At 48.6% G+C, this 16,504-nt stretch overlaps 2 protein-coding genes across 2 annotated transcripts in view; one reads left to right on the forward strand and one right to left on the reverse strand.

The window, feature by feature from the left end:
• LOC139049761 (latrophilin Cirl-like) overlaps positions 1 to 16,504 on the reverse strand; it is a 1,359,947-nt gene that overhangs the window by 697,166 nt on the left and 646,277 nt on the right. The gene's annotated exons all lie outside the window — the stretch shown is intronic.
• On the forward strand, positions 1,773 to 14,587 carry LOC135917301 (beta-galactosidase-1-like protein). Its single transcript, XM_065450857.1, has 3 exons — positions 1,773 to 3,585; positions 12,866 to 13,138; positions 14,264 to 14,587. The coding sequence occupies exons 1-3, from the start codon at positions 2,089 to 2,091 to the stop codon at positions 14,414 to 14,416; spliced, it is 1,923 nt and encodes a 640-aa protein (XP_065306929.1). The 5' UTR covers positions 1,773 to 2,088; the 3' UTR covers positions 14,417 to 14,587.

A 16,504-nucleotide genomic window follows, 5' to 3' on the forward strand; every position in this document is an offset into this window, starting at 1 on the left:
GATGTCGGCGTTAGAAGCCTACTTCCAGGCGCCTGATGCGCTTGCCGAAGAAATGAGTTTTGAGGAATTATGGAAGCTGTGCCGTCTACAGGGAGTGTTTGTGCCACGTCGGGTTCGGTCAAGTAGACGTGCCGGTATAACCGTGGTTCAACGCTGAGTTGCCTTCTCTGGTTCGCCGTCAGAAACGGGTGTATACTAAGCACAAGAGAAATAACTTGCCGGCTCATTTTGCTCTGGTATAAGCGAAATAAAAGGTAATTTTAAACACGTGAACGACTCAACAAAGAAGGCTTACTTTTGAAACCTCGGGAAAAAAAATTAACAGCTGACACGAGGGAGTTCTGGAAGTACGTATGCCGAAATGGTAGAAATAACGGCTTCATCCCCGCCTTTTAATAAAATGAAACCATTATTCAAAATGATGAACTCCAAGTAGAGTGTTTTTTTTTTTTGCTCAATACTTGTCGTCCATATTTAGCCCTACTAATACAGAAGATACTGCAGTTTCGAAACAGATTCACGTAGATCGCATGGCCGCGGTGTCTTTTTCGATAACTGGTGTTCATCGAGCGCTAAATGATATAAAAAAGAGCAACGCCTGCTGCCGAGGTGATATCCTGGCTTCAGTTCTGAAGCACTGTTCAGGAGCTTTAGGTTTGTATGTCTCGGTTATTTCAACAGTATTTAAATCATGCGGCTTTACCCCGTGACTGGAAGTTGGCACATGTAGTGCCTGTACATAATAGTGGGCCACGCAAAAACGTTCAGAACTACACACTGGTGTAGTTAACAAGTATCCGGTGAAAAATAATGCAGCTTCTTATTCTTCTATAATGTCACATCTTGAAAAGCATAATATTCTTAATGACAGATAGCACAGATTACGTCGCAGTTCTTCATGCGATACACAGCTGGTCGATAGAATTCACACATGATTTGTCTCTGGCTATTGACAGGCAGCTAGTTGTTGACTGTATCTTCTTGGATTTTCGCAAGGCCTTTAATGTCGTTGCGCGTGGCCTCCAAAGGTCAAAACTTAGAGCTTAGAATCTGGATGAAAATGTGGTCAAATGAATTAATAATATTTGGGGTTTTACGTGCCGAAACCACTTCCTGATTATGAGGCACGCCGTAGTGGAGGACTCCGGAAATTTTGACCACCTGGTGTTCTTTAACGTGCACCTAAATCTAAGCACACGGGTATACACAGAAGTATGATGTTCCGAACGGTTTTTCTTGAGTCGATGGCACAGTCACTAACGGGTTACCCCAGGGATCATCAGGGATAGCCCTGATGGTTTCAACAAAACAAAAACGTTAAGGCTACCTAGCGCATTTTTTTAAGAATACCTTGAGTCAAATGATGCCGTCTAAAAATGTCGTCATACGATGGACTCGTAGGCAACAAAGCACTTCAGTAAATAAGCGCCATTATTCTTTTATTAACTGCCTCGTGATATCGCAGCCGAGCCAGTACTACAGGTTGTTACGTAAAAATATGCACTAGGAAACCCAGCAGTGACATTTTTTCGAACGTGTGTCTCAGAGCTCGCCCCACACAATACGTCATCAAGGGAGCCTACAATACGAGGTCGTTAATGCCAATTGATTGTATAGGATGTCATGAAGAGCCCAAGCCGCATATATATGCCGCGCAATGCGACCAAGTAACGAGATCAATGCAATCAATATGAACAGGTGCTGCGCCAACTTACAACAGGTGTTTTCTCCGTCAGTCGAACGCTGCCGTGTTTCCTTTGAAGAAGGTTACATTGATAGGAAACAACACGAAGTCGTAAATGTTCTTCCTTACTCCAATTTATTGCGGTAGAGGCGTAGACGGGGCATGCTCATTCCCCGTGACGCATGCACGTAATTGCACTTGATCTTATTCCGATATATGTGACGTTATGCTGTGTTCAGTAGTGAAGACCGAAGTCCGCCGAGGTAAAGCTTCAACAAAATTACTGTGCAGTGATGACGCACTACCGCAATGGCGAATTTCGGCTGCCAAGTTTTACTATCCGATAATTCAGTTGAGACGGTAACGTGTTAACATCGCACACCCCCACGCGCCAGAGCAAAGACATGTCGGGAGATGTTCGCGCGGCCCTGCTTTGCGTCTGCGCCAACTTCTTGCTCAACCACGTGACCCAATGTTCCGAAGGTCGGTCGCTTGTCGTGGACCACACGCGCGCGATATTCCTAAAAGATGGTGAGCCATTTCGCTTCGTGGCGGGAGAAATGCACTACTTTAGGGTTCCGAGGCCATACTGGAAGGACCGACTCTACAAGATCAAGATGGCCGGCCTCAACACGGTCGCCTTCTACATCGAGTGGAGCGGACACGAGCCGGAGCCCGGAGTGCACAACTTCCTCGACGAATACGATCTGGATGCCTTCCTGAAGGAGATCAAGGACCAAGGCCTCCTGGCCATAGCCCGCCCGGGCCCGTACATCTGCGGGGAGCGGGACAACGGAGGATTCCCGTACTGGCTGCTCAGAGATCAACCCAAGATGACATATCGAACCATGGATAAGCACTTCATAGCGGCAGTGGACCGGTGGTTCGCCAAGCTCCTGCCCATGCTGGTACCACACCTCTACCGAAACGGCGGTCCTATCTTCGCCGTGCAAGTCGAGAATGAGTACGGCCACTACGGCAAGTGCGACCTAGCCTACATGGAACACCTGCTGACTGTCATGGAGTCTCACATGGGCAAGGACGTCGTCTACTACCGTACCGACTTTCCGTTCGCGTCTTTCTACGCTTGCGACAAGGTGCGCGACATACTCGTGGCCGGTAACATCCCGTCGAGCTACAATGTGGCCACCGTGTTCGGTGTCATGAAAGGCGTAAATCCAAAGCCGGCCCCCATGGTCGTCATCGAGTTCTACACGGGTTGGATGGACTATTGGGGTTATTCGCACAACAGCAAGCAGAAGGACGCCGTCCTCGACCGTTTCAAGGTCATGACGACCCACAACGCGTCCGTGACCTTCTACATGTTCGTAGGTGGCACCAATTTCGGGTTCAAGTCGGCGAAAGGTAATACTTTCCCCCTCACGACCAGCTACGACTACGGAGCGCCAGTCGCTGAGGACGGCGACATGAGGTCCATCTACTACGACATACGGAACCTGACGACCAACTACCTGGGTCACGTGCCCAGTGGGGACATGCCCCAAAACCAGACCAAGCTCAACGTGGGCGCCATTCGCCTCGACGAACACATTTCTCTGGAAGAAGTGATGGACCACTTCCGCAGCAAGGGGTGGCTCGAACAAAAGCAGTCAGTCGACCTGTTGACGTTCGAGGCGATGAGACACGACTATGGCTTCCTGATTTATAGGACTACAGTCAAAGTGTTCACCCTGGGTACAGCACTTCTTTATCTGCCAGCGCTACGCGACCGGGCTTACGTTCGCACCGGAGGCAAACAATTCGTCTTTTACAATCATGCCGTCAGTTATGGAACTGTGAAGTTAATGGACACGATTCCTGTGAAACAAGGAGACAACCTATCCATTCTCGTGGAGAACATGGGAAGGGAGTGCTATGGCATCATAAACCACGACATGAAGGTGCGTACACGGAGCGTTCCCTTTATCGGCGAGCATGGCATGCATATTTAATTTCAGTGTGAACCATCATACTTTCGCGCTGTCCACATCGAAAGAATATTAATAGGTGTTCGTGCTTAATTACCACTTTTCTGAAATGCGCAAACGTGGCGAAAGGAGGTTCTCTAGCTGCAAATTAAGACAAAAAATTACGACCATTCCACTCTGAGAAGATGGAATGGCAGCGAAAGCTGACGACAGTCAAGGCTCTCAAACGAAAAGCAAAGTGCTTTCGCTGCTACTCCATCCTCACAGAGTGGAATGGTTGTCATGTTTTGCGTTTCGAGTTTGGCGTTGTTGCTCGTTCGGAGGTGCCCGGGCTCGCGATTCTCGTTTTCGTTCAGCATCGTGGGAACGTTCTTCGTCGGTGGTCCTTTCGCGCCGGCGCCGTTCACATTCTGTTTGCTGTTCCCTCCGGCGCTCCTCGTACGCATGTTGTTCTTCGGGTGCACGAACCGTACGTGTCCGCCCCATCCATAACGCAGGTGTTTTTATCGCCGATACCTCTCCTGCTTATATACTGCGATAACCTTGACGCCACGCTATTGTTCACGGCGAGCGTTCTAATCTGTTCCACATTTTGACATCTGCGCCATCGCACTGCACCCGTATGGGTTTGTCAGGGATCGCTAAGTCCATTTCTCTTGCCGGACGCCAAGAAAAATAAAAGAAGATAATTAACTACAGAAGGTTAGTCCCATACAGCTTTCGCTATAATATTGTAGCAAGCCGGGTAAACAAAAAACTGGGTTTACGAAACGCGCCTTTAATTGGAACGGTCGTAAAGCACCCCAAAAATTCGTACAGCAAGCTGCAATATCGAAACCGAAAGCCGCAGCACAGCGCATTAATCTCAAAAGGGGATCCCGGAGGGGAACGCGGGAACTGGGAACGCGGCTAGAAATGCCTGAAGTGTTTCTGGCGATAACTTTTACTTGGATGTCTGCGTTCTTCCACTAACCCCTAGACAGTTCAAGATTCCATGAGCACTCTTTCGAAATTTTCATTACTTCAATATGAGCGTATTTGATCACGATAACAATGCTCTACGCGCATTCACGCCGTAGCCGCTGGCACCGCTATGGTTCCGCAGTCGCGGTACTGACTCGCGTGAAAGGCTACGCCTCCAAGGACGCGCTGCACGTTCGACTGCAAAAGCGACGAAGTCAATTAGACGCGCCGTCGCAGTCCACTCAATCGGCTTTGCCGGGGTCATAGCTGGGATAACGTATAACAGCTTGGAGTAGTTTCACCTCATCCCTCCTTATCCCAAGCAACACTTCTGTGCCACCTGCGGCTCGGCGTGGCATTCACGAACCCCTATTTATTCCGCATTGGAATGGCCGACAGCCCTACTTGTGACACCTGCTGCTGCGAGGAGGTGATAGAACACCTTCTTTGTGACTCTCGCCGTTACAAAGTGCGACGAAAAGTGCTCGTGACCGCTCTCGCAAAACTGGACAATCCCCCCTTTTAAGAGGAAACAGCTCTAGGACATTGGTCCAGACGGGCTTCGGCACTCAAGGCATTAAGGGCTTTGTTAAAGTTTTTGGGGACATGCGAATTGTGCGACCGCCTTTGAACGCTGTGGCGCGTAGTTTCGCGTTACTGTGTGAATTTTTTTTCCACTTTTTTTTCCTCTTCTTCTTTCTCCTTTTATTCCCTTTACATCTTTCCCCAGCACAGGGTAGCCAGCCGCTACTTACACTGGCTAACCTCCCTGTCTTTCCTCTCCTTTGTCTCCTCCTCCTCTTCACCTCATCCCGGCCGAGGCCAGCGTACTGGATTCCGCTGCACCATCGTTCCTGCAGGGCACATCATTCCCTGGTGCATACATTTGTCTGAACGGAACGAAACGTAAACGCCAAGCTTAGTCTGTGTAATCATTTCCTTGGTCATGGATAGACTCGAAAACCTTTCGTTCGGCTTCATCCTTGTACCATTGACGTTGTAAAGAACGGCGGGTTGCACAACAAGATTGTCACCTTGCCACCCGATTACGACAAGGGGTGCAAGACGCGCACCTCCCGCTCTCCACCTCTCCGTGCTGCAGCTGCGAGGCGTTCAAAGAAGCGACCTTTGCGCTGGAACCCGCCGCCTTCCTCCAGCCCCTTCGACATGGTGACGGGACGAATTCGGTGTGTGGACAATGATTCCAGAGTTCCTCAACGCGGGGCTGATTTGACACGCCTGGAGAAGCTACCGCGGGAAGACTTATTTTTGTGCTTCTCAAGGTTTGGAGTGGCTCGGAACAATGTGCGACGCGCGATCGACAACGTCGATTTTCCGGAACGGCACCACCTTCAACACCGTCGCTTGGGCTTCGGAATGTGTGTGCCTTTGTGTCTGTAAACTGGTCTTCAGAGCAGCTGCGAGTTGGTGATGTGTAAATGAACAGCCGCCGCGTCGTGGACGGGCGGATCGAGTGTATAAAAACTGTGGTTGTGCGATTGTTGGACACACTTCTCTTGAGCAGTCATGTTAGACTGGTTCACTTCTCTCATGCAGTCCTGTTGGACTAATACTATTTTTCTCAAACAGTCATGTTAGACTGAGTTAATTTTCTGTAAATAAACCCCTTTTTCCTCGTTCTCGATGAGAAGCAGTTCTTCACTTCATCAACGATCTCAGCGTAAATAAGTTGGACGACGGCATGGGCCAGCTACCTTCGAATTCATGCCGTACTCCAATCTTGGCAAAGGACCACGGACGAAGGGATTGAGCCCCCAATCCTGACAACTGGCTGACAGCGGTGAGATGGACTTTGCGACATGGTGCTGTATCTGCGGTGAGTGCTTGGTTTTTGCTTTGACTCTCTAGGCTTCATTTTGTGGTTGTTCTGTTTAGAACAGTAGGGAAGCTAGATTGTTGTGTGTTAGCTAGGTTGTGTTTTACTAGCTAGATTTAGAGAGCAGAATCAAGGCAGTAAAGCAGCAGTCATGGAGTTAAGGACATTGCTGAGAGACGAGTTGTTGATTGTTGGTGAGGAACTGGGCCTAAATGTACGCAAGGAAATGCTCAAATCGGAATTATTGGAGCTAATTTCCAATCAGGCCAGTGAGCAAGATATTGAAATGGGATTGGAACTTCTCAAAAAGAGAGAGAAACGGGAAAAAGAAAGAGAAGAACGGGACAGAGAAAAACGAGAGAGAGAGGAACGGGATAGAGAGAGAGAGGAACGCGATAAAGATCGCGAGATAACAAAAATGCAACTTGAACTTGAAAACAGACGTTTGGAGTTGTCTCAAGGAAGTGAAGGAGCTCTGGGTCGATCAAGTGAGGCAGAATCGTACCGCATGGACAGGCTATTAAAGCCATTTGAGGTCGGGACCGACATAGGCTTGTTCCTAAACAATTTTGAAAGGACTTGCGAGAAGATGAACTTCGGCCCGAGTACATGGCCACAGCGGTTGCTGTCTATGTTGCCGTGTGAGGCGGCGGAAGTAATCGCCAGACTAAGTGTGCAGGATGCATATGATTATGCGAAAGTTAAGGCTAGTCTCCTGAAGAAATACCGCCTTTCAGCCGAAGCTTTTCGGCAAAGGTTTAGGAGCACAGGCAAGAAAGATAGCGAGGGCTATCCGGAGTTTGCATATAGCTTAAAGGCCAACCTAGTCGAGTGGCTTAAAAGCGCGGAAGCGTACGACAGCAGAGACATGATCATTGAATGCATGTGTCTAGAGCAGTTTTACAAAACCATTCCCCAAGCTGTGAAACTGTGGGTGCAAGATAGAGGTAATGTAAACACTGTGGAAAGGGCGGCTGAATTAGCCGAAGAGTACGCAACCCGTAGAAAGTTGAACGCCGAGGAGGGAAACTGGGACGGTCGAAATGGACCGCGGAAGCCATTTCCGTTCAAAAAGGGTGCGCAAGCTAGACGATCCGAGCCTGTAGACATGGCGGAAAAGCCCGCAGAAAAGAGCGAGGAGAAAGTTAACGGAGAAACCGCACAAAAAGAACAGAAAAGAAAATTCGAATCTGTCAGACCAATTCGCTGTTACAAATGCCACAAACTGGGACATATAGCTGTAAACTGCGAGAAGCCAAGCGTAGTTTTTTCCTACGTGGAGGAAAAGGATGAGAATATGGAACTTTTAAGTCCATATCTCCACGACCTGCAAGTTAATGGAAAACCATGCCGAGTGCTAAGAGACAGTGCCGCCACGCTGGACATTGTCCATCCGTCTTACGTGATGGTAGAGGACTTCACCGGAGAAGTAGCATGGATAAAACAGGTTGTAGAAGAACACAGCGTGTGTCTGCCCATGGCCAAAGTCAAAATCAGTGGACCATTCGGGGAGCTAGAGACTGAGGCTGCAGTTTCCAAATTTTTGTCACTGCAGTATCCCTACATCTTTTCGAATCGTTCGAATCAGTTACTGCGTGACAGAGGGCTCAAACTGGGAGAGGGCATAGTACAGGCATTGACCCGAGGCCAAGCTCGTAAGATCGCGGCGCTTTCGGCTGAAAATGCTCAAGCTCCTCCAGCTGAAGCAGAAAAGGGGATAGCTTCAATACCCGAATCCGAGCTAGGCCCGAGGGACAAAAGAACAGTTGAGGAGAGCCTGCCAGTCGACCAGCTCAATGAGAGCGTAGCACTAGAGTGTCAGAGTTCTAGCCTGCAGGAAGAGCATGCAGACGCGCTCCCAAGCGAGACAGGGTCGTTGTTATCACCGGCCTCAAAGAACTTTGATCAACTCTTACGCGTGGATAGAGAGTCACTGGCAGCTGAGCAAAAGAATGATGAGAGCTTAGCTAAATTACGTGACACAGCTAAAGAAGGCATTGCTAGGCGCAACGTAACGATACATGAGAGAGGAGGATTGTTGTATCGGCATTACAGAGATCGAAAGGGTAAGATTTTAGATCAGTTAGTCATACCTACTAAGTATAGGGAGGACCTTTTGAGTCTTTGTCATGGAAATGGGTGGTCCGGCCACCTAGGCATAAACAAATCAAAGGAAAGATTGCTTATGGAATACTACTGGCCTGGCTGTTTCAAAGATGTAGAAAACTTTGTAAGATCATGCGACGCCTGCCAGCGTTCTGGTAAACCAGGAGAGACTTGGAAAGCTCCACTGAAGGTAGTGCCCTTAATAACAGAGCCTTTCAGACGACTTGTAATAGACACGGTAGGGCCTCTTCCAAAAACAAAATCAGGCTACAGGTACTTGTTTACCATGCTGTGTCCGGCCACCAAGTTTCCAGAAGCAATCCCTTTGAAAGAGCTCAGCTCCACTGAAGTAGTAGACGCGCTTTTGACAGTGTTTGCACGAGTTGGGTTTCCAGCCGAAATTCAGGCAGATCAAGGGTCAGTATTCACGAGCGCACTGACTTCCACATTCTTGCAAAAGTGCGGGGTAAAGTTAATACACAGTTCTGTCTATCACCCTCAGTCGAACAGTGTAGAGAGGTGGCATTCGGTGCTTAAGCGAGTTTTGCGTGCGCTCTGTTACGAGCACAAGGAGGACTGGGAGAACTGTCTGCCGGCAACTTTGTTTGCTTTGCGAACGGTTCCACATGAAGCGACAGGGTTCTCACCAGCAGAACTAGTGTATGGGAGGACACTCCGGTCTCCACTGAGAATGTTAAGAGAGATGTGGGAGGAAAGAGGGGAGAGTCCAACCGTGGTTGAATACGTGCTAAATTTACTGGAGCGGCTAAGCGCAACCCAAGAACTAGTCGGAAAGAACATGGCACTAGCTCAAAAGAACGCCAAATTCTATTATGACAAGAATGCGAGGCTTCGTACGTTTAACGCCGGAGACCAGGTAATGATCCTCAAACCTTCAAGAAAGAACAAGCTTGAAGTTCACTGGGACGGGCCCGTTAAAGTGTTGCACAAACTTTCAGAAACTAACTATGCTTTGAGAATGCCCGGTCGCAGGAAGGAAGTGAGGATATATCACTGTAATTTGATGAAGCCGTATGTAGAGCGGAGCGGAGTCGTTAACTATACTGTCAAAGAGCCGGATGACATCGGTACCAAGTTTAAGGAGTATAGGGCAACCTCCAACTCTGAAATCGGCCTAGAAGAAGTAGTAGAACACTCGGTAAGCTCGCATGCTCTAAGACCCGAGCAGCTAGATGAGCTAAAAGGGGTGTTAGGGGAATATCTCGACAGATTCAGCGATCGGCCGGGTAGAACCGAACTGATAACGCATGAAATTGAGCTGACCTCTACCGAACCAGTAAGATCAAAACCTTACAGGGTGTCTCCAAGACAGAGAGAGATTATGGAGGCAGAGATACAGCGCATGCTAGAGTTGGGAGTTATTGAGCCCGCTGAGAGTGACTACACGTCACCGCTAATACTCGTAGAAACCCCTAACAAGGACCCTCGTCCGTGTGTTGACTACAGGAAGTTAAATGCGATCACTAGGGATCAGCTGTACCCGATACCCAACATTGAGGAACGAATTGAAAGAGTTAGCGCTGCTAAATACATTTCAACTATAGATCTCGTGCGGGGGTACTGGCAAGTTCCCCTTTCAGAAAGTGCCAGCCGCTATGCTGCATTCATCTCGCCTGTGGGCACTTTTCGCCCTCTCGCACTCAGCTTCGGGCTGAAGAACGCGCCGTTTAGCTTCTCTAAGTTAATGGATATTGTCCTAAAAGACTTGCAGGAGTTCGCCTTACCTTATCTTGATGATGTAGCCATTTTTTCGGACAGCTGGGAACAACACGTATCGCACCTCAAACAGGTGTTCTCACGGTTGAGGGAAGCCGGCTTAACGATGAAAGCGGAAAAGTGTAGGTTTGGTTGTTCGCAGGTTACTTATCTGGGCCATGTTGTTGGTCAGGGCATGAGACGGCCGGCTGAGCTGAAAATAGCTACGATTAGAGATTTTTCTCAGCCGCGCACGAAAACGGACGTTCGTTCATTTTTGGGACTTGTGGGGTACTATCAACGGTACATTCCGAATTACTCGCAATTGGCAAGTCCATTAACAGACGCCCTCCGAAAGGGAGCACCGAGTACCGTACTCTGGGATAAGGACAAAGAGAACGCTTTCCAAAGTTTGAAAACGCTATTGGTTTCTCGCCCTGTGCTTCGCGCGCCAGACTACACTAAGGAATTCATAGTTCAATGCGACGCAAGCGACAGAGGTATGGGCGTGGTACTTAGTCAAGTCGGCGACGATAACGAGGAGCATCCTATCCTCTACGCCAGCCGTAAACTAAATGTAAGAGAGGAAGCCTACAGCGCTTCAGAGAAGGAATGCGCTTGTTTGGTTTGGGCCGCCCAGAAGTTGTCGTGTTATTTGTACGGAGCGAAGTTCATCTTCGAGACCGACCACTGTCCTCTGACGTGGCTCAATCAAATGTCACACAAAAACGGCCGCTTGCTCCGATGGAGCCTCACTCTCCAAGAGTACAACTTCTCCGTTAGATATAAGAAGGGAAAGTTGCATAGCAATGCGGATGGTTTGAGCAGGCTAATTTGAATTCTGCGTTTGAGGGTCCCGCCTAAATTTTAGGGTTACTAGTGTTAATTTTATTAAGCGAAGAAGATCCCCTCTCATTTAGCAGGATTCCCTCCATGATTGCTGAATTTGTCAGCAGGAATTTGCTTTAGAAATTGGCATAGTGAAATGCAGCATTTTTTTTTTGTTTCTGCACTTATGTTGTTGTTGTTTTTTTTGAAGCCTAGCGAGTCTAAAGTGGGAGCCAATGCACGTCATCTCGGCGCAGAGCCGTGTTGTGGGGTTCATTTTGCAGTTGCCTGTCCTTGTTGGATGTTTTGGGGCGGTGACATCAATGCACAAGTGGTCGCTGCGAGCCAAGACATCAATCCCCCCCTGACCAGCAGCCGTTCTCTTCCTGCCTAGCGGTTGTCAGCGCTAGACAGTCGAGACTTTTGGGGCCATGGAGGCGCTGTAAAGAACGGCGGGTTGCACAACAAGATTGTCACCTTGCCACCCGATTACGACAAGGGGTGCAAGACGCGCACCTCCCGCTCTCCACCTCTCCGTGCTGCAGCTGCGAGGCGTTCAAAGAAGCGACCTTTGCGCTGGAACCCGCCGCCTTCCTCCAGCCCCTTCGACATGGTGACGGGACGAATTCGGTGTGTGGACAATGATTCCAGAGTTCCTCAACGCGGGGCTGATTTGACACGCCTGGAGAAGCTACCGCGGGAAGACTTATTTTTGTGCTTCTCAAGGTTTGGAGTGGCTCGGAACAATGTGCGACGCGCGATCGACAACGTCGATTTTCCGGAACGGCACCACCTTCAACACCGTCGCTTGGGCTTCGGAATGTGTGTGCCTTTGTGTCTGTAAACTGGTCTTCAGAGCAGCTGCGAGTTGGTGATGTGTAAATGAACAGCCGCCGCGTCGTGGACGGGCGGATCGAGTGTATAAAAACTGTGGTTGTGCGATTGTTGGACACACTTCTCTTGAGCAGTCATGTTAGACTGGTTCACTTCTCTCATGCAGTCCTGTTGGACTAATACTATTTTTCTCAAACAGTCATGTTAGACTGAGTTAATTTTCTGTAAATAAACCCCTTTTTCCTCGTTCTCGATGAGAAGCAGTTCTTCACTTCATCAACGATCTCAGCGTAAATAAGTTGGACGACGGCATGGGCCAGCTACCTTCGAATTCATGCCGTACTCCAATCTTGGCAAAGGACCACGGACGAAGGGATTGAGCCCCCAATCCTGACAACGTGCGACTCCGACAACACCACCGACGGCACTAGTTATCATGCCAGCGTTCTCAGATTGGGCTTCAGCTTAATGTAAAACCACTCAATTTTTGGCCTTCAGGCAACAATGACGACTTTGAAACAATAACCGGAAAGGTTCGTTTTTGTCGTGCTGTCAGATATAAAACCACACGAGCTGCCGACCGTGGAGCTATAATTGAGAGAACAGTAACTACGCGTTTAAGAACATAAATATGCAGCGAAACCAATTTCAAAGCGTCAGCTGGGCAAATCGTGTAAGCAGTACACGCGCTTCGGTACATCTGAGTCTAAAACGAGTGTAACAGCCTTTACAAACATGAACAAATCGCGATATATGTTGGCTGTGACTACATCTCCGGGATCAGACTCCCGGCTAAAATGATTATAAAGAAGGCTAGAATCTGAGAAAAACAATGCATAAACACTACGATCGTAGCTGTAATTTTACAAGGATACATACCCTATATCGTCGGTAGGAAATAGATGCCAAGTATCACACAGTGCCACAGCATGTTGCCTTCATACACCAAACGGACTATGGATCTCGCAGGGGCTCACCCAGGCCTACCTGGGCGGAATTGTACTTAAGAACTGGACTATTGAGGCAGTTCCCATCAACAAGAACCGAGACATCAGCGAGATCCTACGAATAGTCAGAAGACAGGGAAACGGAAGCGTTCCCGGTTTCTTCCACGGGACATTCACCCTGAAAGAAGGGCAGAATCCAGGCGACACGTTCCTGAACCCGTCAGGATGGATCAAGGGCTTTGCCTTCATCAATGGTTTCAACCTGGGCCGTTATTGGCCTCCTACGGGACCACAGGTAACTGCATCTGTTGATACTGATCATCGCGGTTTAGGTTACGTACCCTTCAATAGGTACTCATCGAATCACGTATAGCTCTCAATGAAGTAGTTGTTAAAGCGATTCTTAGCCAGTGCTCAAGATCACCGTGTGTCGTTTAGTACATTATACAGAAGAAAAACGTTTTGTTTCGGTTAACAATAAACTGCAAAGCTAGGTAAGTTGAGCTATAGGTGTTATGCAACGTCTGAGGAAAAGGCCGAACCTCGCCTCGGTAATTAATACACGCGCAACTGCGGCATATGATTGACAAAATTACATGCATAATGACGTTTACAACGACACGAGAAGGAATTCGTACATATTTTCACTATGTCACAGTGTACCAATAGCAAACAGATCGAAAAATAATGTCTATTCAGCTTCAACATGCTTCCCTAATGTTTTTTTATTCTACAGTATGCGTATAGAATAAATGTAGAAATCAGTCATGGGTAGCAGCAAAGCGTTCATTGCAGGTAAAAGAATCATAACAAGGTCACTGAGTAAAAAACGAAGGCATTAAAGGCAACATCACTGCTAATACGCCTTTCCTTAGAGAAAACCGTTTAAACGCATAGATTATTATAGAAAAACTGAGCACTTCGCGCAAGCTTCTAGATACTTGGGAACCTTGTTAGAATATCTAATTACAATGCTCAGAATACAAACTGAGGAAAATGGAAGGAAAGAATAACGAATTTAGCTTTTTGTGACAAACTGGTCCTTACAATTAAATAGACAGGACATAGACATGGAGTGCTTCAAGGTTGGGCTGGCAAAAACGTATTGCTGAGCTGGCTGGTTCATTACGACATATGTTTTCTATCACCGTTCGCTGCGTTCTAGATTGTTTACAAAATATAAAGCCCTAAACTGATAAACACTATGACGTTGAGAGTTGCAAAGAGCAACAAGCGCCACGAATTGGTGATAATACCATTTTTTTAATGACAGAATCTGCGCGCCACTCGACGCCGAGCAACTTAATATCGCCACTAGATTCACTTGATCCAGCAATACGCGACGCAAGCTTTTGCTACTTTTTCGTGCTAACCGCACCGAATGATTTAAGTAGCGCACACGTCTCCCGCGCATGCGCAGGTGACACTCTACGTGCCGGCTCTGTACCTGAGACCACACCCAGAAGAGAACCGGCTGCTGCTATTCGAGACGGAAGGAGCGCCTGTGAACCGCACCGTCATGCTGGTCGACAAACCCTTGCTGGACGCCGACATCGCGCACCCGAGGCCCTGAAGGCGACTTTCGGTTCATGCGACAAACTGCGTTCTCTCTTTTATCTCTTATTTATTTGTGATGAACAAAGGTTGCTGCGCAAGAAGTCATCGTAGCATTTGGCCAGCAGACGTTGATACACATCTCCCTGTACCGTTTCATTAATAATATTTGGGGTTTTACGTGCCAAAACCACTTTCTGATTATGAGGCACGCCGTAGTGGAGGACTCCGGAAATTTTGACCACCTGGGGTTCTTTAACGTGCACCTAAATCTAAGCACACGGGTGTTTTCGCATTTCGCCCCCATCGAAATGCGGCCGCCGTGGCCGGGATTCGATCCCGCGACCTCGTGCTCAGCAGCCCAACACCATAGCCACTGAGCAACCACGGTGGGTGTGCCGTTTCATTGCACACAACTTTGCCAGAGGGAACGCAGAGCCAAGACCATATTCATTTATAGTTAACCTCCCTACTTCATTGCTGTCTCCCTCCCTGTCACGTGGTATGCTTGCATTAAGCTCGAACAGCAAGTCGCTGTCCTCCTGCCAGATCAAACAACTGCTGCGATGCCACGAAGACTTTGCATGAGTAATGGCATGTCCAGAAACTACAGTCTCGCGTCATCACAGCCGTCGCTACGGCGAAAGACAAGATGCGCCGTCACGCGGCTGAGCGCTAGGCCAGGGGTCGACTCTCGACCGCAGCGGTCGTGCTTAGAACTGTAGGAAACGCAGGAAGAACGCTCGTTAAGTGCACGTTAAGGAAGGCCAAGTATAGCCGCAATCAATCCAGAGCCCACCACGGTGGCGTCGCTCGAAACACAAGCGATACTTTGCAACGTTCAAGTCGGGTAATTGGTAATTGTTAACTAGCAAGTCAGCCGAGCGGTAACGGGGCCCTGCCAGTAAGCATCCATCTTTTCTGTTCCGCCTGTTCATCCATCTTTGCTAGAGTAAGAGCAAAGGCAGGCCGGCAACCAGGTCGACGCTAGCGAGAGGAAAGCCGAGGTAAGTGACAAAGCCAGCGAGCGACACCTATAGTGCATGCATTGCTGCCAGCGGAGCGTGTGAATAAAGATTAGCAAAAAAAGAAAAGAGAGAAAATACAAATCAAAGAAACCATGATGCATTTTGGATGGTACGAAGTCGTAAAATGAAGCTCATGATGGAAAGCTAAGAGCGACTATAATGCTATAATACCTATGGGGAACCAGCGCTGGCCAGGAGGCGCTACGGCATTTTTCATGCGTTACTAAAATATGCTGAAACCGTCCGATAGGGAGGCTACGAAGATGGCACGACATATTTAGCGATAAGAAACGTGCGCCTGTATCAATGTTTGTCTAGCCCGATGCGGCCAGCCAAGTTCTGTCCATGGCCATGCGCGCTGCGTAGAGCGCATGCGCTGCTACGTCCTAGCACGTCGGTTCCCTGCCGTTTGAGGAGCCGTGAAAAGTGTGACTCAAGACAATCCGTGAATTTGCTGACACGAAATCACTGCGTGTGCTACTGGAAACTGTGTCTACCGCTCGCTAGGCTGTGTGTTACGGCGCTGCTGTCGGCACGCGAAGCTTCAGCGCTGGTTGCCCATAGACCGCTCCGTCGGGCGAGGAGGAAAGGGCGCGCGGCGAGCCTTTTCTCCTCTCTGCCTTGTGTGATCCGGCGCGGCGCTGCTTGAAAATACTGCTGTTGGGCGCATGCTGAACGATTTCGAGATGTTTTAACTCGTACTTTGCGAGATTCACGCAATTTCCGTTCATATAAGGTAGTCAGGGAAGCCTTTCAGTGCATCGGTAACAACAGTAAGCGGCAATATCTCTTGGGGGCGCAAACACGTGACGAGCATTATCAGCCGCGGTGTGTGTTTGTGTTGCGAACTATTTCGTCTATATCCGTTTTATTCCAACGAAGAGAACCGGCGTCTCTGTATTGCCTGCATGAAATGGTAAATTTGCTCTCTATCTGATCGCCTGGCGTAGGGACTAAAAACATGAAACACAAGAGGGCACGCTCGTGCAGGGCCAACCTAAGGCGATCACGAAACATCTAAGCGGCAGGCGCTATCAAATATTTGTGATGCACCGGCATCGTTCTCACGCATTTCAAGT

The sequence above is a fragment of the Dermacentor albipictus genome, chromosome 9, assembly GCF_038994185.2.
Source record: "Dermacentor albipictus isolate Rhodes 1998 colony chromosome 9, USDA_Dalb.pri_finalv2, whole genome shotgun sequence".
NCBI classification, from domain to species: Eukaryota; Metazoa; Arthropoda; class Arachnida; order Ixodida; family Ixodidae; genus Dermacentor; species Dermacentor albipictus.

Coding starts and splice junctions, on each gene's coding strand:
- LOC135917301 (XM_065450857.1), top strand. CDS start 2,089: ATGTCGGGAGATGTTCGCGCGGCCCTGCTTTGCGTCTGCGCCAACTTC. Junction 3,586..12,865: donor TCATAAACCACGACATGAAG/GTGCGTACACGG, acceptor TGGATCTCGCAG/GGGCTCACCCAGGCCTACCT. Junction 13,139..14,263: donor GGCCTCCTACGGGACCACAG/GTAACTGCATCT, acceptor GCGCATGCGCAG/GTGACACTCTACGTGCCGGC.